The sequence below is a fragment of the Mobula birostris genome, chromosome 5, assembly GCF_030028105.1.
Source record: "Mobula birostris isolate sMobBir1 chromosome 5, sMobBir1.hap1, whole genome shotgun sequence".
Classification (NCBI taxonomy): Eukaryota; Metazoa; Chordata; class Chondrichthyes; order Myliobatiformes; family Myliobatidae; genus Mobula; species Mobula birostris.
In genome coordinates, this window is record NC_092374.1 from 8,359,734 (window position 1) to 8,386,073 (window position 26,340).

Sequence of the window (26,340 nt, forward strand, 5' to 3'; positions counted from 1 at the left end):
CACACACTCCCGGGGTCAGACACAGAGTGAAACTCCCTCTACACTGTCCCATCACACACTCCCGGGGTCAGACACAGAGTGAAACTCCCTCTACACTGTCCCATCACACACTCCCGGGGTCAGATACAGAGTGAAGTTCCCTCTACACTGTCCCATCACACACTCCCAGTGTTAGACACAGAGTGAAACTCCCTCTACACTGTCCCATCACACACTCCCGAGGTCAGACACAGAGTGAAACTCCCTCTGCACTGTCCCATCACACACTCTCGAGGTCAGACACAGAGTGAAGCTCCATTTATGTTATTTGACCCTGGGAGTGTGTGATGGGACAGTGTCGTCATGAACCTGCTTCTTTGTTTCTCTCATTGTCTCTCTGCTTTTCTTTCCACACTAGCTTCATTTTGCCACACAAATCATCTTTGCTCTTTTCTCTATCCCCAACTCTTTTTATCCCTCCTTATCAATTTCAAATTACCATTAGGCACTCTTGACACTTCAACTGTTATATGATGATCTCTTGCAGTGTCAATAACTGGAGCTGTGTTCTCGTACAGCTTCTCTTCCAGTATCACCTCTAGTCTTTGAACAACCTCTTTAAAGGATGGCCTTTTGGTGGAATCCAACTAAATGTGCAGAAAATGGAAACAAAAAATAATGTTTCGACAATTATTTAGAGAATTCACGTCGTTTCATTTCCCAGCGAATTTACTGTTGCAAGCTGAATTGCTTGTCTGCTGTACCATCAAAGCAGAGCACGTCAACCACCCCCTCCCTGACAGGTTTCCTCTGGATTCCTCCCACATTCCAAAGACACATGGGCTGGTAAGTTGTGGGCATGCTGTGTTGGCACCAGGAACATGACCGTGCATGCAGGCTAGCCTCCAACACAATGCTCAGACTATGTTGGCCAGTAATGCTAACAACACATTTCACTATTTTTCGAATGTGACAAATAAAGCCTACCTTTGTCCTTAAAGTTAGCTACAAATAGAGACTCGTCCTTTGGAAACTCCAGTTTTTTTTTCATCTTTTTCACTTTCACCTCAGGCTGCATCAGACATGCCGCTTATTGGACCAGTAATGTCATCCACCTCTGCCTGTTGCCTCTGGACTGCGTTGGTAGCAGTGACATTATTCAGTTACCTACAATGTTGTACATCTAGACTGTTTGCTATTGCTTCATCCAACTTTCAGGCTGATCAGATTGTGCAATCCTCAGGCAATCTTCCTCACTCGTTGTGGAAAGTTGTAAATTCGGGCAGCTCCATCATGGGCACTGGCCTCCCCAGCATTGAGGACATCTTCAGAATGTGATGCCTCAAAAAGGCAGCATTGTTACTAAGGACCCCCATCACCCAGGATATGCCCTCATTTCATTGCTACCATTGAGGATGTAGTAGAGGAGCCTGAAGAAACACACTCAACGATTCAGGAAGTTTTTTCTTCTTGAGCAGAATTAGGCCATTTGGTCCATCGTGTCTGCTCTGCCATTTTATCATGGCTGATGCAATTTTACTCTCAGCCACAATCTCCTGCCTTCTCCCCATATCCCGTCATGCCCTGAACGATCAAGAATGCCTTAAATATACATAAAGACTTGGCCTCCACGGCTGCCTGTGGCGATGAATTCCCCAGATTCACGGCTCTCTGGCTAAAGAAATTCCACCTCTGTTGCCCCTCTGTTCTGAGGCTGTGTCCTCTGGTCTTCGACTCTCCCATCATAAGAAACAACCTCTGCACATCTGGTCTATCAAGGACTTCACCATTCAATGGGTTTAACTGTGGTCACCCCTCATTCTTCTGAATTCTAGTGAATAAAGGCCCAGAGCCATCAAACAGTCTTCATTTAACAAGTCATTCAATCCTGGAATCAGTTTTGTGAACCTCCTTTGAATCCTCTCCAGCTTAAGCACATCCTTTCTCACCAGTGCTCACCAGTGCTTTACAAAGTCTCAACATTACAACCTTGCTTTTATATTCTAGTCCTCTCAAAATGAATGCTAACATTGCATTTGCCTTCCTCGCCACAGACTCAACCTGCAAATTAACCTTTAGGGAATCCTGTTCAAGGACTCCCAAGTCCCTTTGCACCTCAGTTTTTTTGTATTTTCTCTCCATTTAGAAAATAGTCAACCCTTTTATTTCTTCTACAAAGTGCATGACCATACACTTCCTGACACTGTATTCCATTGCCATCTTTTGCCCATTCTCCTTATCTGTCTCAGTCCTTCTGTAGCCTCTCTACTTCCTCAAAACTACCTGCCCCACCACTTATCTTCACATTGTCTGCAACCTGCAAGAAAGCCATCAATTCCATCATCCAAATCATTGACATGATTGTGTTAGTCCCAACACAGACCCATGTGGAGTACCACTGGTCTTTTGCAGTCAACCAGAAAAGGCTCCTTTTATTCCCACTCTTTGCCTCCTGCCAATCAGCCACTGCATTATCCATGCTCGAATCTTTCCTGTAATACTATGGGCTCATGGCTTGTTAAGCAGCCTTAATTATAGCACCTTGTGAAAGGCCATCTGAAAATCTGATTTTCCTTTATCTATCTTGCTTGTTGTTTCTACACAGAATTCCAACAGATTTGTCGGACAAGATTTTTCCTTGAGGAAACCATGCTGACTATGGCCGTGCTGACTTATTGTGTGTCTCCAAGTACTGAGACCTCATACTTAATAATTGAGTTCAACATCTTCCCAACCACTGAGGTCAGATTAACTGGCCTATAGTTTATTTTCTTCTGCCTCTTTTCAGTCACCTCTTCCCCGCCACCAGATTTCTGAATGGATAATGAACCCATGTACGTTGCCTTACTTTTTCTCCCCTTTTGCTGCCTTTTTGCAATACTTAATTTATATACAGTTGAAGTCAGAAGTTTACATACACCTTAGCAAAATATGTTTAAACTCAGTTTTTTACAATTCCTGACATTTACTCCCAGAAAACATTCCCTGTCTTAGGTCAGTTAGGATCACTATTTTAAGAATGTGAAATGTCAGAGTAATAGTAGAGAGAATGATTTATTTCAGCTTTTATTTCTTTCATCACTTTCCCAGTGGGTCAGAATTTTACATACGCCTTGTTAGTATTTGGTAGCATTGCCTTTAAATTGTTTAACTTGGGTCAAACGTTTTGGTAGCCTTCCACAAGCTTCTCACAGTAATTTGCTGGAATTTTGTTCCATTCCTCCAGACAGAACTGGTGTAACTGAGTCAGGATTGTAGGCCTTCTTGCTCGCACATGCTTTTTCAGTTCTGCCCACAAATTTTCTATTAGATTGAGGTCAGGGCTTTGTGATGGCCACTCCAATACTTTGACTTTGTTGTCCTTAAGCAATTTTGCCACAACTTTGGAGGTATGCTTGGAGTCACTGTCCATATTGTCCATTTGGAAGACCCATTTGCGACTTGAGCTTTAACTTCCGGGCTGATGTCTTGAGATGTTGCTTCAATATATCCACATAATTTTCCTTCCCCATGATGCCATCTATTTTGTGAAGTGCACCAGTCCCTCCTGCAGCAAAGCACCCCCACATGATGCTGCCCCCCCCCCCCCATGCTTCATGGTTGGGATGGTGTTCTTCAGCTTGCAAGCCTCGCCCTTTTTCCTCCAAACATAACGATGGTCATTATGGCCAAACAGTTCAATTTTTGTTTCAACAGATTTGTGGGCAGAACTGAAAAAGCATATGCGAGCAAGGAGGCCTACAAACCTGACTCAGTTACACCAGTTCTGTCTGAAGGAATGGAAGAAAATTCCAGCAACTTACTGTGAGAAGCTTGTGGAAGGGGAACCAAAAAGTTTGACCCAAGTTAAACAATTTAAAGGCAATGCTACCAAATACTAGCAAAGTGTTTGTAAACTTCTGACCCACTGGGAAAGTGATGAAAGAAATAAAAGCTGAAATAAATCATTCTCTCTACTATTATTCTGACATTTCACATTCTTAAAACAGTGATCCTAACTAACCTAAGATAGAGAATGTTTTCTGGGAAAGTGTCAGGAATTGTGAAAAACTGAGTTTAAATGTATTTGGCCAAGGTGTATGTAAACTTCTAACTTCAACTGTATATGTATTATTGTAATTTATAGTTTTTAAGAATATTATGTATTGCATGGTCTGCTACCACTAAACAACACATTTCACGATGTACGCCTGTGATAGTAAACCTGATTCTGATTTTCTCTACAGCATCACCAATGTTTGTATCAAATGCAATTTCAAGTTGCACCATAAATCCCCTGCCCTTATATTCTATACCCCAGGCAATGTCACCAAAGAGCCTCTGTTCTTCAGTACTGCTAGGACACTACTATTCATGCATAATTTTGCACACGCATCTTGGTTTTGAAGGGAGTTGTGGAAGCCCAATTTGAAAGTTTCCCATCAGACTCACATTGCAGCAGAGGACTGCTAGGTCCAGGAACACAGGGGGACAGTCTCCCACCATCTTCTGGAAAGTCTTCACATCCAGGCCAAAGTTCTGTGGAGGGAATGGAGAGCATGTCAGCTGTCTGATCTGAGACCTTAATCAGACTGTGAAAATAGAGGAGACAAATGGAAGTGATCAGTGGGCGACTGGAAGGCAGAGAGGAGTTTTAGATAGCGCCTTGTGCACTCGGTGCTGAGCTGAAAGCTGCAGTTAATCCTAACAAGCAGAAATGTGTCAGTGAGTTTGGGTCAAAAGTGTTGACTTGTTCTGCAATCTATTTTCGAGTCATAGAGCCCTGAAACACGGATACAGGCCTTTCAGAGCACGCAGTCCATACTGAACTATTATTCTGTTAGTCCCATCTACCTGCACCTGGACTGTAGGCCTCCAAACCGCTCCCATCCATGTACCTCTTCAAACTTCTCTTAAACACTGCATCCCCCACTTCCACTGGCATCTCCTTCCACACTCACCTCCCTCTGAGTGAAGAAGTTTCCCTTAAATATTTCATCTTTCACCCAAAACCTGTGGCTGCTAGTTCCAGTCTCACTCAACCTCAGTGGGAAAAAGCCTGCATGCATTTACCCTATCTCTACCCTTCATAATTTTGTACACCCTCATTTGCTTTTGTAAATATTTTATGTATTGCACTGTACTGCTGTTGGTAAACAAATTTCACACGTGTCAGTGATAATAAAGCTGAATCTGATTCGATTCCCTGTCATTCTCCTTCACTGGAGGGAATAAACCTATAACTCAGGTCCTGAAGTCCTAGCAAGATACATTTTGAGCAACACATATGAAAGTTGCTGGTGAACGCAGCAGGCCAGGCAGCATCTCTAGGAAGAGGTACAGTCGACGTTTCGGGCCGGGACCCTTCATCAGGACACCGGCAACTTTGCTTGAAATTCCAGCATCTGCAGATTTCCTCGTGTTTGCGAAGATACATTTTGATTTAACTTTTTGGATGATAGGAACAGAGAATAATTGTATCACATAGCCGCACTAGCACTGAAAAGTCCTTGACGCACCTCTGGAACTAGAAGGAAATGGACTGTTATTGCTGCACCACCGAGTACTGCCAGCAGGTGGCGAAGTGTGCGTGATTTTATGGCAGCTTCGCGGTTTGAACTGATGAGAAACACGGCCGCTGATGGTTAAGTCAATGTATAAAGAAACGTAGAAAACCTACAGCACAATACAGGAATGTACGTATATGTTACCATATACTACATGAGATTCCGTTTCTTTACAGGGAAAAATACAACAGAATTTATGAAAATACACAAACAAACAACGTGCAAAATACAAATTGTGCAAATGAGAGAAAAAATATGCTACTGAGACCGTGAGTTGTGGAGTCCTTGAAAGTGGGTCCATAGGTTATGGAATCAGTTCGGTGTTGTGAGTAAATAGACAATAGGTGCAGGAGTAGGCCATTCGGCCCTTCGAGCCAGCACCGCCATTCACTGATCATTGGCTGATCATCCACAATCAGTATCCAGTTCCTGCCTTATCCCCATAACCTTTGATTCCGCTATCTTTAAGAGCTCTATCCATCTCTTTTTTGAAAGCATCCAGAGACTTGGCCTCCACAGCCTTCTGGGGCACAGTATTCCATATATCCACCACTCTCTGGGTGAAAAAGTTTTCCTCAACTCCGTTCTAAATGGCCTACCCCTAATTCTTAAACTGTGGCCTCTGGTTCTGGACTCACCCATCAGCGGGAACATGCTTCCTGCCTCCAGCGTGTCCAATCCCTTAATAACCTTATATGTTTCAATAAGATCCCCTCTCAGCCTTCTAAATTCCAGAGTATACAAGCCCAGTCGCTCCAATCTTTCGACATATGACAGTCCCACCATCCCGGGAATTAACCTTGTGAACCTACGCTGCACTCCCTCAATAGCAAGAATGTCCTTCCTCAAATTTGGAGACCAAAACTGCACACAGTTATCCACGCTGGATCAGGAGCCTAATGGCTGTAGGATACCAACTGTTCCTGAACCTCAAAGAAGTGTATGGTGAATCTCAAAGAACATGGTTTGAAAAATTTACTTTGAAAGTGGTGGTGTGGGACCTCAGGCTCCTGCCTGATGGTACAGTAGCTGAGAGAAGAGGCCACGGTCTGCACGGTGGGTCCTTGATGACGGATGCTGCTTTCTCGGGGTAGTGTTCCTTGTAAATGTGCTCAATGGTGGGGCTGGGGGCTTTATCTCTGATGGATTGGGCTGTATCCACCACTTTTTGTAGACTTTTCCGATCCCCATGCACAGTGATGAACTGATACAGGGAGATAGGAATGCAAACTGAAGCTGCTACCTCTAGGCTATGATGAAATAACAGCAATGCATTGAGAAAGTATTTCTGCAGTACAGTGAAAATACCCTCAGGGTTTTAGCTTCCTGATTAGTCAGGTCATCAAAGATGAGAAGGAAAGAGAATGGAGTTGACAGGGAAAATAATTCAGCCATGGTGGAGTGGCAGAGCAAACTCGATGGGACAAATCATCTACTCCGTTGATATGACTTCGTTAATCTGGCACAGCAGTAGTTAGCATTATCCTTTATAGCGCTGGCAATCAGTAATCAGAAGTTCAATTCCCACCGCTGTCTATAAGGAGTTTGTACATTCTCCCCGTAATTGCTTCCTCCTGGTAGCCCAGTTTCCTCCTATATTCCAAAGACGTATAGGTTAGTAAGGGTTAATAGGTTGTGGGCGCCAGAAGCTTGGCAATACCTGCGGGCTGCCCCCAGGACATCCCCTGACAGTGTTGGTCATTGATGAAAACAACACATTTCACTGTTTTCATGTACGTGTGACAAATAAAGTTATTCTTTTATCTTTAGAAGTATTGATTCATTTGCTTAAATGAGCAAAGATGTGCCTTCCTGCTCCACTTCCCTTTTTTCATGTAAAAATACACTTAGTGTCAATCCCTCTGGGTCCTGGACTGACTCATTCACAATATTAATCACCACCAGCCTTGATTCCCCAGTTACAACCTCAGTCACAGATCTCAAGGCTTAAACCCTTCCACCAAGGAAGGAAGCCCTTCGACCTATTGATCTGTACCAACTGTCAAACACTCACTTCTTTATTTTTATTCAGAGATACAGCACAGTAACAGGCACTTCAGTCCAATGAACCCACATGGCCCAATATCACCAGAGATCCCTCAAAGTTGATTGGGCACTTCAGAAACTGAATGGTGTGTTGTCCTTCACTAGTCAGGGGGATTAGTTCAAGAGCTGTGATGCAATGTTGCAGCTCCATAAAAACCCTGGTGAGACCACACTTGGAATTCTGGTCATTCTGTTCTGGTCACTTCATTATAGGAAAGATGTGGAATCTTTAGAGAGCATGCAGAAGAGGTTTACCAGGATGCTGCCTGGATTGGAGAGCATGTCTTATGAGGAGCGGTTAAGCAAGTTAGGGCTTTTTCTCTTTGGAGTGATGGAGGATGAGGTGACTTGATACTTTATACTTTATTGTCGCCAAACAATTGGAACTAGAATGTACAATCATCACAGCGATATTTGATTCTGCACTTCACACTCCCTTGATTACAAATATTAAATATTAAAAATAGTTAAAATTAGTAAATATTAAAAATTTAAATTATAAATCATAAATAGAAAATAGAAAAATGGGAAGTAAGATAGTGTAAAAAAAAACCGAGAGGCAGGTCCGGATATTTGGAGGGTACGGCCCAGATCCGGGTCAGGATCCGTTCAGCAGTCTTATCACAGTTGGAAAGAAGCTGTTCCCAAATCTGGCCATACGAGTCTTCAATCTCCTGAGCCTTCTCCCGGAGGGAAGAGGGATGAAAAGTGTGTTGGCTGGGTGGGTCATGTCCTTGATTATCCTGGCAGCACTGCTCCAACGGCGTGTGGGGTAAAGTGAGTCCAAGGACAGAAGATTGGTTTGTGTGATGTGCTGCGCCGTGTTCACGATCTTCTGCAGCTTCTTCCGGTCTTGGACAGGACAACTTCCATACCAGGTTGTGATGCACCCCAGAAGAATGCTTTCTACGGTGCATCTATAAAAATTACTGAGGGTTTTAGGGGACAGGCCAAATTTCTTTAGTTTTCTCAGGAAGTAAAGGTGATGATAGAGATGTACAAGAGGCATATACTGAGTGAAAACCCAGAGGTTTTTTTTGCAGGGTGGACGGCTGATACAAAAGGGGCATAATTTTAAGGTGTTTGGAGAAAAGTATAGGGGGGATGTCAGGGGTGATTTTTTTTTTACATCGTGATGGGTGCGTGGAACACACTGCCAGGGGTGGTGGTAGAGGCAGATACATTAAATGCATTTAAGAAACTCTTAGACTGGCTAGACCAATGGCAGGGAGTCTGTGTGGACTTGGTTGTTTTGTAGACCAGACCCTCATACTGTGGGGTTGCCTGTTGCAGCCACCTGGGGAAGAGATGCTGTTTGATAGAGCTGGAGTCCGTGCTGGGTTGACGGCTGCCCCTCCTGCTGGAGCTGCCCACTAATGTTCACTCGGTGGAAGATGAGCTGGATTACATTCGCCTGTGATGAGGAACTGCTATGTGCTTGTTCTTACAGAAACATGGCTCAAGGACAACATCTTATGCACCATCAGTCCACAGGCCATGACACTCGGACTTGGGCCAGATATATTTTGTGACTGAATGTTTTTCTGCTATTATAACTACTTGACGTATGAGTGATGTGTGTGACTGTTGATTCTATTTTGCATCTTGGCCCCAAATAAACTGTTTGGTTTGGCTGTATTCATGTATGTGGTTAAATGAGAATTAAACAGAACTTGAAACAGATGAAATAAAAATGGAGGGAAGGCTAGATTGATCTTAAAGTAGGTTAAAAAGTTGGCACAACATTGTGGGTTGAAGGTTCTGTGCTGCATTGTACTGTTCGAAGTGAACCAGCCACACTTTAATGGACAGATGCTGCTACAGAGGTGTAAATAATTTATTTGATAGCATTCACCACGTACAATGACTAAGCTGCCATAATCACCTTACAAACACAGGGAAGCTGCACAAAAGTGGTGCTGAATGCAGAGAAAGGACTTCACTTACCACGCACAGCCATATACTGAATTATTCAGGTCTTCTGGAACCCAGTCACAGGCCAATCATTCAAAATTTATGCAGCAACAGACTGTCGGATCAGAAAAGCAGGCCTTTTGTTTGCGAAGAGGTGGTAGGTGACATGGGGAAATGGCGAGGGTGTCCAGTGACCACATTAGACAACCCTGTCTGGTGAAAGTTAGCCTCTGTCCAAGTACTTGCAGAATAGGTGCAGTATGGATTCAGTAGAGTACTCATCCTTTTACAATATATCCCTGCTAACGAGCAGCTCACTTCCCACTCCTGACATTTAGAACCCAATCTGCTTGATTCTCAGATGCACTGTGGGCGGCTCATGGCGCAGGGATAGAGATCCCTCACGGTACCAGAGATCCAGCTTTGATCCTGACGGCGGGAGCTGTCTGTGGGGGGTTTCAGGCTTTCTTCCTGTGGCTGCACGGGTTTCTTCCCACGTTCAGAAGCTATATGAGTTGTTTAGATGATTACCCCTTGTGTGTAGGTGAGTGATAAGCACAGCCAAGAAACAGGCCCTTCAGCCCATTCAGGCTATGCCAAACTATTAATCTGCCTATTCCCATCAACATGCAGGTGAATCTGGCAATTGTGAAGATTCAGCTTCCATCATTGGGGTGTTACGGTAGTGTAGTGTTTAGCGTAACCCTTACAGTACAAGTGAACAAGGGTTCGATTCTGCTGCTGTCTGTAAGGAGTTTGTATGTTCTCTCCGTGACTGTGGATGGTCGTATAAGCACTGACACCATGGAACCATGATTGCCTACGTCTCATGACATGGCATATGATAGGTATCTATGTCGCCAGGGCATCAAAGGTTATGGTGAGAAGGCGGAGGACTGGGACTAAATGGGAGAATGGATCAGCTCATGATAAAATGGCGGAGCAGACCTGATGGGCCTATTGGCCAACTTCTGCTCCTTTGCCTGATGGTCTTATGATGATGATGGTGACTATGCTGTATAAAAACTTTTTTTTAAAGAGGTTAGCTTTATTTGTCGTTGAAAGAAACAGTGAAAGGTGCCATTTGCGTCAACGACAACACAGTCCGAGGATGTGCTGGGGGCAGTCCGCAAATGTTGTCATGCTGACATAGCATGCCCATAACTCACCCTAACCGGTACGTCTTTGGAATGTGGGAGGAAATCCATGCAATCATGGAGAGAACAGACAAATTCCTTACAGACAGTGGCAGTAATTGTGCCCTGATCTTACAGCCAGTACTGTGAAGTGTTGCACTAACCATTGTATTTCTCTGTAAATAAAAAAAATGTGAGGAAACTAAAGCATAGAGTTAATGTGGGATTAGTTTAAATGAGTGATTGTTGTTTGTGAATCTGACAGACAGAATGACTAGTTTCTGTTCTCGATTAATACAGAGAGTCATTTTATCAGAATGTCAAAAGAAACATGGTATTTAAAGATGACAGGCTGCACTCCCAAAGTAAAATTTGAGGCAAAATTCTAACCTCGTCATACCTTAGAGCCACAATATTGTTGTTAATATGCCCACTTATCACAGTAAAGAGAAGAGGGAATAGAACATAGAACATTAACCACACAGTACAGGCCCTTCAGCCCACAATGTTGTGCCAAACTTTAACCTACTCAGAGTTCAATCTAACCTTTCCCTCCCACATATCACTCCATTTTCCTTTCATCCATGTGCTCATATTAGTATCTCTTATACAGTATGTTCCTAAAGTATTTGCCTCTACCACCATCTCTAAGAGTGCATTCCACACACCCACCACTCTCTGTGTAAAAGAACGTATCTCTGGCATCCCTACCCCGCCCCCCCACCCCCCAACTAGCCTCTAATCACTTTAAAATTATACCCTCTTGTATTAGTCATTTCTGCCCTGTGTAAAGATCTCTGGCTGTCAATTCCTTCCCCAACCTCTCTGCCTGACTGTGGCCCCACCCATATCACCAGTCAATGCCCAGGCTTGATGTGTTCCTGCCCAGCAGCCTATTGACCAGTTCTGACTGCAGCCCTGCTTCTGCCACCAATCAATGGCCAGAGCCTATCCACAGACCCGCCCAATGTACCACGACCCCTTGAGTTCAAGTTCAAGTTTGTTCTCAACATGTGCACCAATTGAAACAGCCTCCCTCCAGTAGATAGTTTGTATAAAATGTACAGTCGACGTTTCAGGCCGAGACCCTTCGTCAGGACTAACTGAAGGAAGAGCTAGTGAGAGATTTGAAAGTGGGAGGGGGAGGGGGAGATCCAAAATGATAGGAGAAGACAGGAGGGGGAGGGATGGAGCCAAGAGCTGGACAGGTGATTGGCAAAAGGGATACGAGAGGATCATGGGACAGGAGGCCCAGGGAGAAAGAAAAGGAGGGGGGAACCCAGAGGATGGGCAAGGGGTATAGTTGGAGGGACAGAGGGAGAAAAAGGAGAGAGAGAGAAAGAATGTGTGTATAAAAATAAAAAACCTGGTGCCTCCAACCTGATGGCATGAACATTGACTTCTCTAACTTCCGCTAATGCCCCACCTCCCCCGCGTACCCAATCCGTTATTTATTTATATATACACATTCTTTCTCTCACTCTCCTTTTTCTCCCTCTGTGGAGCTGCACTTGGTGGTGCAGCAACAACAGTCCATTTCCTTCTAGTTCCAGAGGTGCGTCAAGGACTTTTCAGTGCTAGTGCGGCTATGGGATACAATTATTTTCTGTTCCTATCATCCAAAAAGTTAAATCAAAATGTATCTTCGCAAACACGAGGAAATCTGCAGATGCTGGAATTTCAAGCAAAGTTGCTGGTGTCCTGATGAAGGGTCCCGGCCGGAAACGTCGACTGTACCTCTTCCTAGAGATGCTGCCTGGCCTGCTGCATTCACCAGCAACTTGACGTGTGTTGCTTGAATTTTCAGCATCTGCAGAATTCCTGTTGTTTGTATAAAATGTTGTAGCATTTATTGTGACTCACACCTTTTAATCTGCCAGTCTGTGCGTTGGCTTCTGATCTAACTACAATCCTTATCCTGGTCTCAGACTCCATCTCAATCCTTCCATTCTGTTTCCTGCAGGTCCCATCCTGGCCCTTTGCACATTCCCAGTATTTTCTGATCCACCTTAAGCTGTGACCAAAATTCTGGAATTCACAACACCTTTGAGGTGATTCCTGACACTAGCGTCTCCAACAATTCTATCCTAAACACTTACCTTGCTGTTAAACTCTGGCCAAGAGTGCATTTCCGGACACTTGACAAGGTAAACGGTGTTAAATAAATGCAGCATTGCTGTTGTTACCTCGGTGCGGGGCATGTAGTCTGGATCAGCTGGTATTCGGGCAATGATCTCGCACAGGATGATGCCGTAAGCGAAGACATCTGTCTGCAACAAGGAGAGAAAGAAGAAGCGTTTAGAAGAAGATTTTGCCACATACAGTCCGTCCACCTGGGGTCCCCACCTCTGCAATGGAAGGTTGAAGGGTGTGCCCTCAGTCCCTACTCTACTCTCCATACGCTGCACCGACACCACTGTACTGGGCTGATCAAATAACGATGAGTCAGAGAACGGAGTTGATGAAGAGCTGGACATTGACATTAGGGTGGGGAGGCGTTGCACAGATTCCCATTTACATCAACGATGCTGGGATTCTCTTAAAAATCCTTAAATTGCCTCTACCTCCTCCCCTGACAGAGAGTTCCACATTCCTATCATTCTCTTTGTTAAAAAAATATACATCGCCCTGTACTTTCCTCCAATCATCTTGAAATTATGGCCTCTGGTATTAGACACTCCCACCCTGGGAAAAAAGTCTCTGTCTCTGCCTCTTATCATCTTGTACACCTCTATCAAGTCTCCTCTCATCCTCCTTCACCCCAAGAGAAAAGCCCTAGCTCGCTCAACTATTCCTCATTAGGCATGTTCCTGAATTCAGGCAGCATCCTGGTAAATCACCTCTGCACCCCCTCTAAAGCTTCCACATCCTTCCTGTAATGAGGCAACCAGAACTGGACACAATACTGCAGATGTTGTCCAATCAGAGTTTTATAGAGCTGCAACATTACCTCGCAGTTCTTGAACTCAGTCCCCGACTAATGAAGGCCCATCACACCATACACCTTCGTAACCACCCTATCAACTTGCGTGGCAACTTTAAGATTACTGTGGATATGGACACCAAGTTCCCTCTGTTCCTCCACACTGCTAGGAATCCTACATTAACATCCTACAGAATCAACAAACTCATTCGTAAGGCCAGTGATGTTGTGGGGATGGAACTGGACTTTCTGACGGTGGTGTCTGAAAAGAGGATGCTGTCCAAGTTGCATGCCATCTTGGACAATGTCTCCCATCCACTACATAATGTACTGGTTGGGCACAGGAGTACATTCAGCCAGAGACTCATTCCACCGAGATGCAACACAAAGCGTCATAGGAAGTCATTCCTGCCTGTGGTCATCAAACTTCACAACTCCTCCCCTGGAGGGTCAGACACCCTGAGCCAATAGGCTGGTCCTGGACTTTTTTCTGGCATAATTTACATATTACTATTTAACTGTTTATGGTTTTATTACTATTTAATTACTTACGGTGCAACTGTAATGAAAACCAATTTCCCCCAGGATCAATAAAGTATGACTATGACTATTAACTCTGTATTCTGCCTTCAAATCTGATCTTCCAAAGTGAATCACTTCACACTTTTGGAGTTGAGCTCCAGCTGCCACTTGTCAGCCCTGCTCTGCATCCTGCCAAAGTCACTTTGTACCCCATGGTCTCGGCAGGCAAACTATCCTCTTCTCGGAGCAATGTGTGCTACCCGGAGGGTGGTTTTATGCATTTCCCTCATCCCCTCGCTTTTACCTTTTCGTCGTACAGCTCTCCTCTCAGAACCTCCGGTGCCATCCAGTATGGTGATCCAACCACGCCCAGAGGCACCTTCTCCCCATCACCGCTGCGGAAAGCAAACATTCAACAGTGTTAAAATGTAACCTCAGTAAACACTGGCCGACTTCCAAACCGCTTCTACAAATGTCACCCATTCTGAGGGCAGACATAGGTTCACACAGATCCACAGAGCCTCGAACAACACACACAGAGCTGGAGGAACTCAGCAGGTCAGGCAGCATATATGGGGGGAAATGGACTGCCGGCATTTTGGGTCATTGGGACTGGAAAGAAAGATGTGAGTGGAGCAGTTAGCACGACGCTGTTACAGCTTGGTGTTCAATTGTGGTGTCTTTCTGTAAGGAGTTTCCTGTGTGCACCTAGGTGTTCCTGTATCCTCCCACAGTTCAAAGATGTGTCGGGTAGGTTAACTAGTCGTTGTAAATTATCCCATGATTAAGTTAGGGTGAATCAGAGCTGTGTGGTTGCTGGGGCAGTGTGGCTCCAAGGGCCAGAAGAGCAATAAAACAAAGGAGCAGAATTAGGCCATTCAGCCCATCGAGTCTCCTCTGCCATTTCATTATGGCTGATCCATTTCTGTCTCAACCCTATTCACCTGCCTTCTTCCCATAACTGTTCACACCTTGACTAAACAAGAATCTATCAATCTCTCCTTAAATGCCCCAATGACTTGGCCTCCGCAGCTGCCTGCGGCAATGAATTCCACAGATTCGCCACCCTCTGGCTAAAGAAATCCCTCCTCATCTGTTCTAAAAGGACATCCTCTATTTTGAGGCTGTGTCCTCCGGTCCTAGACTCCCCCACCAAAGGAAACCTCCTCTTTACATCCACTCTGTCTAGGCCTTTCAACGTTTGATAGGTTTCAATGATATCCCCCCTCATTCTACTAAATTTCAGCAAGTACAGGCCCAAAGCCTTCAATCGCTGCTCGTATGGTAACCCTTTCATTCCCAGAACCATTCTCATGAACCTCCTCCGGACTCTGTCCAATATCAGCACATCCTTTCTTAAATAAGACACTCAAAACTGCCAACTGAACTCCGTGAGGCCTTACCAGTGCCTTATCTACTCTGCACCCTATCACTAAATTAATCAAAAATAAATAAAATAAAGCTCCCACGGATTCCACTCCTCACCTCCTTCCTTTTATTCAGTGGTCCACCACCTCTCCAATTAGATTCCATTTTCTCAGGCCTTTCTTACCTCCATCAATCGTCGCAGCTTCTGACATCATTCCCACTCTCCCCTTTCCCCATCTGCCTATCACGACTCCCCCTTATCACCTGGATCCACCTGTAACTGGTACACTTTATCCTGCATTCTGCTTTCCTTCTTACTACCTTGGTGGGTGTCGGGGTGGAGGCATCTCTCTACCAAAGGAGGTGTAAGGTGCTCCTTCCCTCCACTAGCCTGCAGGTCACCCTTGGGTGAGGTGTAGCACCTGCTTAGCCCCCGATCAGGGTCACGTGAAGCCATGGGAGCAGGTGGTGGACGGTCGTATGAGCAGCTGGTGCAGATCACAAGTCCTGGTTATGCAACCACTGATGCCCAGCTGACAGTCATTGAAGAGTGTTGATAATGATTACCTGTCTTCTAAAGACACTGTCCAGAAGAAGGCAATGGCAAACCACTTCTGTACGGGTTAGGTTTAGTAAGTTGTGGCTGTGCTATGTTGGAAGTGTGACAACACTTGTGGGCTGCCCCCAGCACAACCTCGGACCGTATTAGCCATTGACACAAACGACGCATTTCATACATGTGACAAATCAAGCTATTTTACAAAAGCTTTTCACTGCCTCTTAGTACATGTGACAATAATAAACCAATTTGAATTCTATTTCAAGACAGTATTTTAGGCCGCCTATGAACAAAGCTGGTGACTGACATTTGAGACCTTTTCTACAGGAGACTGAACACACACACTGTGACAGGTATACAGATAATCTAATAAAAATAAGCTAATTTTACAGCCTAGCAGAAGAGCGACTCAGAAACCTAACAAGCTCAGCTTGAGTAACGCCATATTTAACCAAAAGTCAGGTACATAGATTGACACATTGAAATGTTAACTACCTTGCTGTAGCTGGCTTTGAACTTCAGTGCTAGGAACTTATTGCAAAACACAGTGTGATTTGACCTTAGGCTGTGGTGACTCTGAAAAATTGACAACTACTGGCCATGGGAGGTTAGCTTCCTTGAAAAAAAAGGAAACCAAATTTAGATGACATTTTTCATAACATTTACAAGTACTGCAACTTCCTGGGTGTCAACATCTCTGAGGATGTATCCTGGGCCCAACATATTGATGCAGTTACAAAGGAGGCACGACTACGGCTATATTTCATCAGGGGTTTGAGGAGACTTGGCATATCACCAAAGACTCAGTCAGCTCCATCATGGGCATTAGACCCCTATCCTCCCTCCCAGCATTGAGGACACCTTGAAAGGATGATACCTCAAAAAGGCAACATCCACCATGAAGGACCGCCTCCACCCAGGACATGCCCTGTTCTCATTGCTAATATCAGGGAGGAGGCACAGGAGCCTGAAGACTCACACTCAATGTTTCAGGAACAGCTTCTTCCCCTCCACCATCAGATTTCTGAACGGTCCATGAACCCATGTTCACCACCTCACTTTTCTTCCTTTTTTTTGCACTACTTCTTTAATTTAATGTTTTGATATATATTGGAAGTTACAGATTTTTAAATTATGTATCGAATTGTACTGCTGCCGCAAAACAACATAGTTCATGACATAGGCACTGGCTGCTCATACAACCACCCACCACCTGCTCCCAGAGCTTCACGTGACCCAGATCGGGGGCTAAGCAGGTGCTACGCCTCGCCCAAGGGTGACCTGCAGACTAGCGGAGGGAAGGAGAGCCTTACACCTCCTTCCGTACAGACGTCTCTCCACCCTGCCACAACACGGCACATAACGAACGAATGATATACAATACTTATTGTAAATTATAGATCTTGCTATGCATTGCAATATACTGCTGCCACAATGCAACAGAGTTTGCAACATATGCCAGTGATAATAAACCTGATTCTCATTTGTACAGATGACAATAAGCTTGAACTTGAATAAGTACATTTGAATCTGAAGATACAATTTAAGGTATGCAGCAGCGGACCACAAATGGTTACCACAGTACAGGAGGGATGTGACTGAGCCATTGAAGAATGCACATGATATTCACCAGCAACATTCCCTCTAATTTCCTTAACAGCTGTGTGGATCAACCATTGCTCTGAGCAGGAAATTTTTATACGGCCTGAAAACTGTGCAGCGCTTTAAATGTTTTTTTTTGTAAAATGCATACTATGAGTATTTAGAATGAGAAATGAAAAATCACATACTTTTGACTTTATTAATTTAAGGGTCTAATTAAATACAGTACAACAAAGAAAAACTTTCAAGTTTCGTAAATTTTTTCTCATCTGACACTGTCGGCTTTCAGCAGGCCAGTGATTTATTAGCAATGAGCTACCGACTTCCATTCTGTGTTTATTGTTACAATTTGTAACTTGAAACACTGACAATGTAGCTCTAAACTGTTTCAAAGTAAAGGTTGCAGTATGTTGATTATTTATGGATTATATTCATTAATGCTTCACAATTCTATGAATGTAGATTTCAAATTCAGCAAAATTTCAAAATTATATTAAAATTATAAGAAAGGAAATTCTAGCTGCTTGGCAACAAAGGCTATGTGCGTAGGAGCATTTCAGTTACTGTGTGGCCGTGCACCTGCGCAGTTTATAGGGAAGCAGGATGTTGCCTGAGCAGAGGGCATTAATTATTGAGAGAGATTTGAGAGACTAGGTCTGTTTATCCTGGTGCAAAGGAGGCTGAAGGGTGAATGAATAGGGATTTAAGACTGTGAGAAGCATTGACCTAGTCAAAATCTTTTTCCAGTGACAGGCCTATCAAAAATGAGAGGGAATAGTTTTAAGGTTAGAGATTTGAAAGGAACCTTAGTGGTAAATTTTTCACAGAGGAGTGGTTGATGTTGGGAACTTGCTGCCAGAGGAGGTGGTAAAATCAGATATAGTGACGATGCTTAAGAGGCATTTAGACAGACTCTTTTACTGTTATTTTTATTTGGAGACACAGTGTGGAACAGACCCTTCCAGTAACCCACCTACTTAACCCTAGGCAAATAGGGTTTGAGTAAATGGGCTCCATCATTGCTTATTTCATAGAGTCCATTCTCACATACGAATGCAAGACGTGTACACTCACCAAGACGACGTGAAAGTCTGTAGATGGTTGCTATACACGAATGCTCCGAATGGCTCTTGACGTGAGTTGGCAACAGCACATGATGAACGTTGAGCTCTATAACAACCTACCGATGCTCTCCACTAAAATCGAGGCGAGAAGGCTGCAACTAGTGGGGCACTGTCCACGCCAGCCCGAGCTACCTGCCAGCCTGGTCATCATATGGGAGCCTAAGCACGGGAGGATGAACCCTGGGCGCCCTCCCAAGACTATGGTCAACACGCTCCTAGAAGACAGCGGCGCGGCTAATGTAGATGAACTGAACACACTGATGAGGGAGAGGGAGAAGTGGAGAGTCTGTCATCGTGCCTGACGCCCGCCCCCTAGGCCTGAGTCGACGTAGTAGTAGTATTGCTTATTTCGAGAGGTCATTGGGGTAACTGAACCAGAATCAGGTTTTTTATCACTGAAATACATTATGAAATTAGCTAATTTGTGGCAGCAGTATAATCCATTCTGAGAAAGTTGTGATGAATCGAGTCCAGAAACGGATAAACACAAGTGATTAAGCAGATGCATAAAAAATGCTGGAGAAACTCAGCAGGTCAGGCAACATTGATGGAGGAGAGTAAACAGTCAATGTTTCTGACCGAGATGCCTCAGGTTGTACTGCTAATAACTGGAGCTGCATGAGAAGTGATCTTTTGGATACAGAAATAGTTCTGAGGATGACTGGCAGGGTGGATTACAAGAGGAGAGTTCCAACCAAGGCGAATCAGCATATAGGAGGCAGACTGAAAATCTGGCTGAATGGTGCCTCTCCCTCAACATAGCTTGTATATACATGTACACCCAGTGGCCACATAATGAGGTACCTGCTGGACCTGATTAAGTGGTCCCCGACTGTATGCTCATGGTCTTCTGTTGCTGTAGCCCATCCACTTCAAGGTTCGATATGTGTGTTCAAAGATGCTCTTCTGCACATCACTGTTGTAACGTGTAGTTAATTGAGTTACTGTCACCTTCCTGTCAGCTTGAACCAGTCTGGCCATTCTCCTCTGACCTCTCTCATTAACAAGGCATTTTCACCCACAGAACTGCTGCTCACCGGATGTTTTTGGTTTATCGCACACTTCTCTGTAAACTCTAGAGACTGTTGTGCTTGAAAATCTCAGGAAATTAAAGTTCAAAGTAAACTTATTATCGAAGTACATATATATCACCATATACAACCCTGAGATTCATTTTTGTGTGAGCATATTGAATAAATCCATAGGGTAACAGCTATAATAGAATCAATGAAAGACCAGACCAACTTGAGCAGTGTGCAAAAAAAACTGCAAATACAAAAAGAGAGAAATAATGATAAATAAACAAGCAATAAATATTGACAGCATGAGATGAACAATCCTTGAAAGTGAGTCCATTGGTTTTGGGAATATTTCAAGGATAGGGCAAGTGAAGTTGAGTGAAGTTATCACCTTTAGTTCAAGAGCCTGATGGTTGAAGGGTAGTAACTGAGGGACAGTAATCAGCAGTTTCTGAGATACTCAAACCACCCTATCTGGCACCAACAATCATTCCATGGTCAAAGTCATTTAGATCACATTTCTTCCCCATTCCGATGTTTGATCAGAACAACAACTGAACCTCTTGACCATGCCTGCATGCTTTTACGCATTGAGTTGCTGCCACACGATTGGCTGATTATATATTTGCATTAACGAGGTGTACAGGTGTAGCTAATAATGAGGACACTGAATGCGTCTATTCCAGTTGGCACGTTAGCAGAGTGGCTAGCATAATACCATTACAGTGCCAGCGAGCTGGGTTCAATTCCAGAGGAATTTGTACTTTCTCCCTGTGACTGTGTGGGTTTCCTCTGGGTACATACTGCTTTCCTCCCACATTCCAAAGACGTACAGGTTAGCTGGTGGGCAGTGTGGACTTCTGGAGCTGTTACCAATTAAAACAATGCTCATATGGAGCTGTAAGGGCTCTTTCCCTCTGTGGCTCTAATCCCTGATTCTTACTCTCATCAAGGGTAAAAATATAACAGCCAATTAACCCCCTTCCCCAAATGGGTATCTTTGGGATGTGGATTGTGGAGTGACTGGGGGTAACGTACAAACTCTACACAGAGAGTGGCAGAGGCTGGGCTTGAACCCGGATCTCTGGAGTTGTGAAGCAGTCGCTCTACCCGTTGTACCACTGTGACTGTGTGGGTGCGCGGCCGCACTGTAACTGAAATGCTCCCGTGCACATAGCCATTGTTGCCACGCAGCTGGAATTGAACGCACTAGAAAAAGTTTACGAAATGTGGAAGATTTTCTTTGTTGTGTGCATTTCATTACACACTTCAATTAATAAATAAATTCAAAAGTATGTGATTTTTCAAATTTCATTCTAAATATTCATCGTATGGACCGCATGACCCCATTTACATCGGTGGTGCGCAAGTGGAACAGGTCAAAAGCTTTAAGTTCCTTGGGGTCAATATCACAAATGACCTGACTTGGTCCAACCAAGCAGAGGCCACTGCCAAGAAGGCCCACCAGCGCCTTTACTTCCTGAGAAAACTAAAGAAATTTGGCCTGTCCCCTAAAACCCTCACTATTTTTTATAGATGCACCGTAGAAAGCATTCTTCTAGGGTGCATCACAACATAGTATGGAAGTTGTCCTGTACAAGACCAGAAGAAGCTGCAGAAGATCGTGAACACGGCGCAGCACATCACACAAACCAATCTTCTGTCCATGGACCCACTTTACACCGCACGCTGTTGGAGCAGTGCTGCCAGGATAATCCAGGATAATAGACCATCCAACCAACATTCTTTTCGTCCTTCTTTCCTCCAGGAGAAGGCTCAGGAGCTTGTAGACTCGAATGGCCAGATTTGAGAACAGCTTCTTTCCAACCGTGATAAGACTGCTGAACGGATCCTGACCTGGATCTGGGCCGTACCCTCCAAATATCCGGACCTGACTCTCGTTTTTTTTTGCACTAACTTACTTTCCATTTTCTATTTTCTATTTATGATTTATAATTTAAATCTTTAATATTTACTATCGATTTGTACTCCAGGGAGCAGGAACCGCAGAATCAAATATCGCTGTCATGATTGTACGTTCTGGTGTCAATTGTTTGGCGACAATAAAGTATAAAGTATAAAGTATTACAAAAAACAACTTTTAAAGGTGCCATGCTGTTTTCAGGCCATGTAAAAATTTCCTGCTCAGAGCTATCGTTGGTCTGTGATTAAAAATTAAAGGGGACATTGGAACTTGGGCTCCTGTTGGACCCATTCCTTTCTTCCCTGATATTCTGGAGGTACAGCACGGTAACAGGCCCTCATTGCCCCGCGCGCCCACGCTGCCCAATCACACCCATGTGATCAACTAACCTGATACCCCGCATGTATTTGGAATGTGGGAGGAAATCGGAGCAGCCACACAGTCACGGGGAGAAGGGACAAACACCTCACGGACTGCGGCAGGAACCGAACCCGGGTCGCTGGCACAGTACTAGCATTACGCTAACCACTACACAGTACCGTGAACCCCTCCCGGCACCCCTTCAGTCCTGATGCAGGTTTTTATTCAAACCATCGACAATTCCTCCCTCCTCTCCGCAGGTACTGCTCGAAGACTGCGTTGCTCTAATAGATTGTTTGTTGCTCTGTATTCCAGCATCTGTTGCCAATTTTGCATGCCGGTTTATGCACTCTGGGCAAGGACTGTGTGTGACAGATCACTCGGCAATGTCAAGGGCTTGTCCTCCTAGTTGTTACCTTCGAACGCACAACCCACCTGCAGTGTATTACAAGCCCGAACATACAAACGCTGCAAGTTCCTGGGTGTCAACATCTCTGAGGGTCTATTCTAGACCCAACATATCAATGTAATTACAAAGAAGGCAGTGACTATATTCCAGGAAAATTGGTATGTCATCAAAGACTCCTGCAAATTTCTGTAGAATTACCATGGAGAGCATTCTAACTGGGTGCAGCCACTTCTGGTATGGGGAGGAGGGGACAGTGCACAGGATCGGAAAAAGTTGCAGAAAGTTGTCAACTCAGCTAGCTCCACCATGGGCTCTAGTCTGTCCAGCGTCCAGGACACTTTCAAAAGGCCATGCCCCAAAAAGGTGACATCTATCATTAAGGACCCCCATCACCCAGGACATGTCTACTTTTCATTGCTGCCATCAGGGAGGAGGTACAGGAGCCTGAAGACACACACTCAACGTTTCAGGAACAGCTTCTTCCCCTCCACCATCAGATTTTTGAACAGAATATGAACCTGTGTCCATTACCTCACTTTTTTTTCTTTCTTTTTACTCTTTTTTTGCTTGCTTATTTACTTTAATATATATACTTATTGTAATTTTGCGTATTGCAATGTACTTCTGCTGCAAAACAACACATTTCACAAAATGTAGCAGCGATACTAAACCTGATTCTGACTCTGGTTTATGTAGAACGCGAAAGGGGAGTGCTGGGGCATGTTGCAAGCTGCAGAACACGGGCAAGTTTCGACATCGCCATGAACCATGGGAATGCAGCAGGAAGACCTACAAAGTCACATTCCTCCCCCCCACCCCCAAACAGATCAGAGTCTCACCGCAGTTGAGGCTATATAGGAAGAAGCTGCTCCTCGTAATTAAAATGAGCCTCTGAGAAGCCTCAGGCACCCACCACACTTCACAGGCAAGTACGCAGAACACACACAAAATGCTGGAGGAACTCAGCAGATCAGGCAGCATCTGAGGAGAGGAGAATTGAAAATACAGGTGGACTAAAGGCTGACTTATACTTCTGTGTCAAATCAACGCCGTAGGTACGGCGTAGCCGTGAACCCTACGCAGATCCCTACGCCGTAGCCTGGCGCGCACCTCTCCCAAAATGTAACCGCGCGTCGCAGCAACGCAGACTGTAAGAACTGTGATTGGTCCGCTTGGTAGCATCACATTTCCTCCAACGCTGGAATAGCTTCCCATTGGGCGACTGAAGGATAGGGAAGGAACTCTGGCTTTCCATAAAGCTTCACAGACCTCCGAAATTATGGAGGACACATTTCACTTTTACGACCCCGAGAAAGACTACCATGACCATGAAGCCTTGTGCAGGCAGGTGTGAGCGCATGCGCAACGTGCCCGGATTGCAGAGCGACGCAGACACACCAACACACAAGTATAAATGCTCACAATGGCGTAGCCCACTTGCGTAGGTTACGGCGCAAACTTGACGCACAAGTATAAATCAGCCTTAAGATGTTAACTGTCCTGTGCGATCACCAGTGGGATCATCAGTTGATCTGCCACCTGCCTTCAGGAGTTTCAGCCCGCTTATGATCAAGACTCCCTCGAGGTGGTGGGCCAGCAGTGCTAAAGCACCACCTCCCACTGGTGAGCTTAAAAACTTGGCATCTGCCTCTATCAGAGATGTTGGTCACTTCCGTCCAACAGATAGTCTGCTCTTCAGGTGTCTATGCAACTACTGAAGGGTTTGCAAAAGATGTATACACTGTCCGACTATCTGCCCCCCTGGACGTACTTGGTCCACACCCATGCTGATCCTGTCTCTGCTGCCTCAGCTACAGCCCTGCTGGTTGACTTGATCTCTCTTCTAGTGAAGCCAAGGTCATGCAGCCACTTCTGGAAAGTGAACGCAATAAACAGTCGACCCTTAGTCAGGACTGAAAAGGATGGGGGCAGAAGCCAGAATAGGAAGGTGGAGGAAGCAGAGGGAGTACAAGCTGGCAGGTGATAGGTGAGACTAGCTGAAGGGGAAGGAGGGTGGGGAGGGGGGAGGAACAGGGATGAAGTAAGAAGCTGGGAGGTGATAGGTAGGAAAGGTACCTGATAGGAGAGGAGAGCGGACCATGGGGGAAAGGGAAGGGGGACGTGATAGGCAGGTGAGGAGAAGTGATGGAGGAATCAGAATGGAGGATGGAGAGAAAGGGAAGGATGTGGGGGGAAGAGAGGAGAGAAATGACCAGAAGTTAGAGAAATCGATGTTTGTGCCATCAGGTTGCAGGCTGCCGAGAAGGAATATGAGGGCGGCTCCTCCAGCCCGAGAGGGACCTCATTGTGGTAGGAGAGGAGGCCATGGACGGACATCTTGGAAAGGGAGTGGGTAGTTGATTCAAATGGGCGGCTCAGCCTTAAAATCGAACACACACTGGTCACAGGGAAGAACGTGCAGACTCCACACCGACAGTGCCAGAGGTCAGGATCGAACCGAGAGACTTTGGCTCCATCAGCTTCACCTTGGTGCAGGCGACAGTAAAATACAGAGGAGGGTTTAGAACACGGAACATTGAACACAACGCTGCGCCAACAGTTTAACCCGTACGAAGATAAATCTAATCCTTTCCTCCTCCATAGCCCTCCGTTTTTCTTTCATCCACATGCCTATCTAAGAGTCTCTAAGATGTCCCTACTTTGCCTCTACCACCACCCTTGTCAGCGTGTTCCACGCATCCACCACTCTGTGTGAAAAAACCTACCTGATATCCCCTCTAGACTTTCGACTGATCACCTTAAAACGATCGGCCCTGCTTTTAGCCATTTCCATTGTTTGTTTTTTCAAAACTCTGAGGGTGCGTGAGGCTCGGTGAAACTTTCACGGTACCATTCAGAACTTCAGAGGTTGTGTGACATAAACAAGAAGTCTGTGGCGGGGCGGGCCCTGCCTCGGATGAGAGAAAGCACAGAATAAACACCTCCCCTCAAGCCTTGCATTCCTTCAAGTCAGTATCAGTAACAGCCCAGTCAACAAGGGGCAAGATTGAAGAGTGAAAAATGCTGGTGGGACTTTTGGGAGGGAAGTCGGGGGGTGGGGGATTGTGTTTGGAGGGAGGAAGGTATTTCCTCCTCAGCTGTCTCCCATTGAGATTATTCGAAGGCAGCCGTCAGTCCCCTTTCTGCAACTTGCACTCACATGAGGGACAGCACATGCAACGCAAAGGTCGGTCTATTTTTACTGACAGCTCAGAGCCAATTAAACTCAGGATGGAGTGACAGGAAGGCCAGTAACATGACAAAACTTTAGCCAGTTCCTTAAGCAGCGCTTGAGGGACTTAACCCTTTCACTGACCAAACTCAGTCAACATCTCAACTGCTGCAACTTATAGAACATAGCACAGTGCAGGCATTTTGGCGCACAATGTTGTGCCAACCATCTTAATCTGCTCCAAGATCAATCTAACCCCTCCCTCCCACACAGCCCTCCTTTTTTATGTCAACCTTGTGTCTATCTATGAGTTTCTTAAATGTACCTAATGAATCTGACTCTACCTCCACCCCTGACAACCACCACGCTCTGTGTAAAAACCTATCTCCAACATCCTTCCAAACACCTTAAGATTATGCCCCCTAGTATTAGCCATTTCTGCCCTAGGGAAAAGCTGTCCACTCAATATGTGTCTCTTATCATCTTGTACACCTCTTTCAAAGTTGTCTCTTTATCTTCCTTCACTCCAAATAGAAAACCCAAGCTCACTCAACCAATCCTCAGAAGACATGCTCCCTAGTCCAGGCAGCATCCTGGTAAATCTCCTCTGCACCCTCTCTAAAGCTTCCACATCCTTCCTATAATGAGGCATCCAGAACTCAACACAATATTCCAAGTGTGGTCTAACCAGGGGTTTATAGAGATGCAGGCTCTGAAAGATTAAGTATTTTACAAAT

At 45.0% G+C, this 26,340-nt stretch overlaps 1 protein-coding gene across 1 annotated transcript in view; it reads right to left on the reverse strand.

Moving 5' to 3' along the window:
* Positions 1-26,340, reverse strand: part of LOC140197521 (dual specificity testis-specific protein kinase 2-like) — a 134,112-nt gene that overhangs the window by 4,364 nt on the left and 103,408 nt on the right. The window contains exons 6-9 of the mRNA XM_072257555.1: positions 14,371-14,461; positions 12,808-12,891; positions 4,411-4,497; positions 479-626 (exon numbers count right to left, since the gene is read on the reverse strand). Of these exons, the coding sequence (XP_072113656.1) occupies positions 479-626; positions 4,411-4,497; positions 12,808-12,891; positions 14,371-14,461 (410 nt within the window). The remainder of the gene's footprint in view (positions 1-478; positions 627-4,410; positions 4,498-12,807; positions 12,892-14,370; positions 14,462-26,340) is intronic.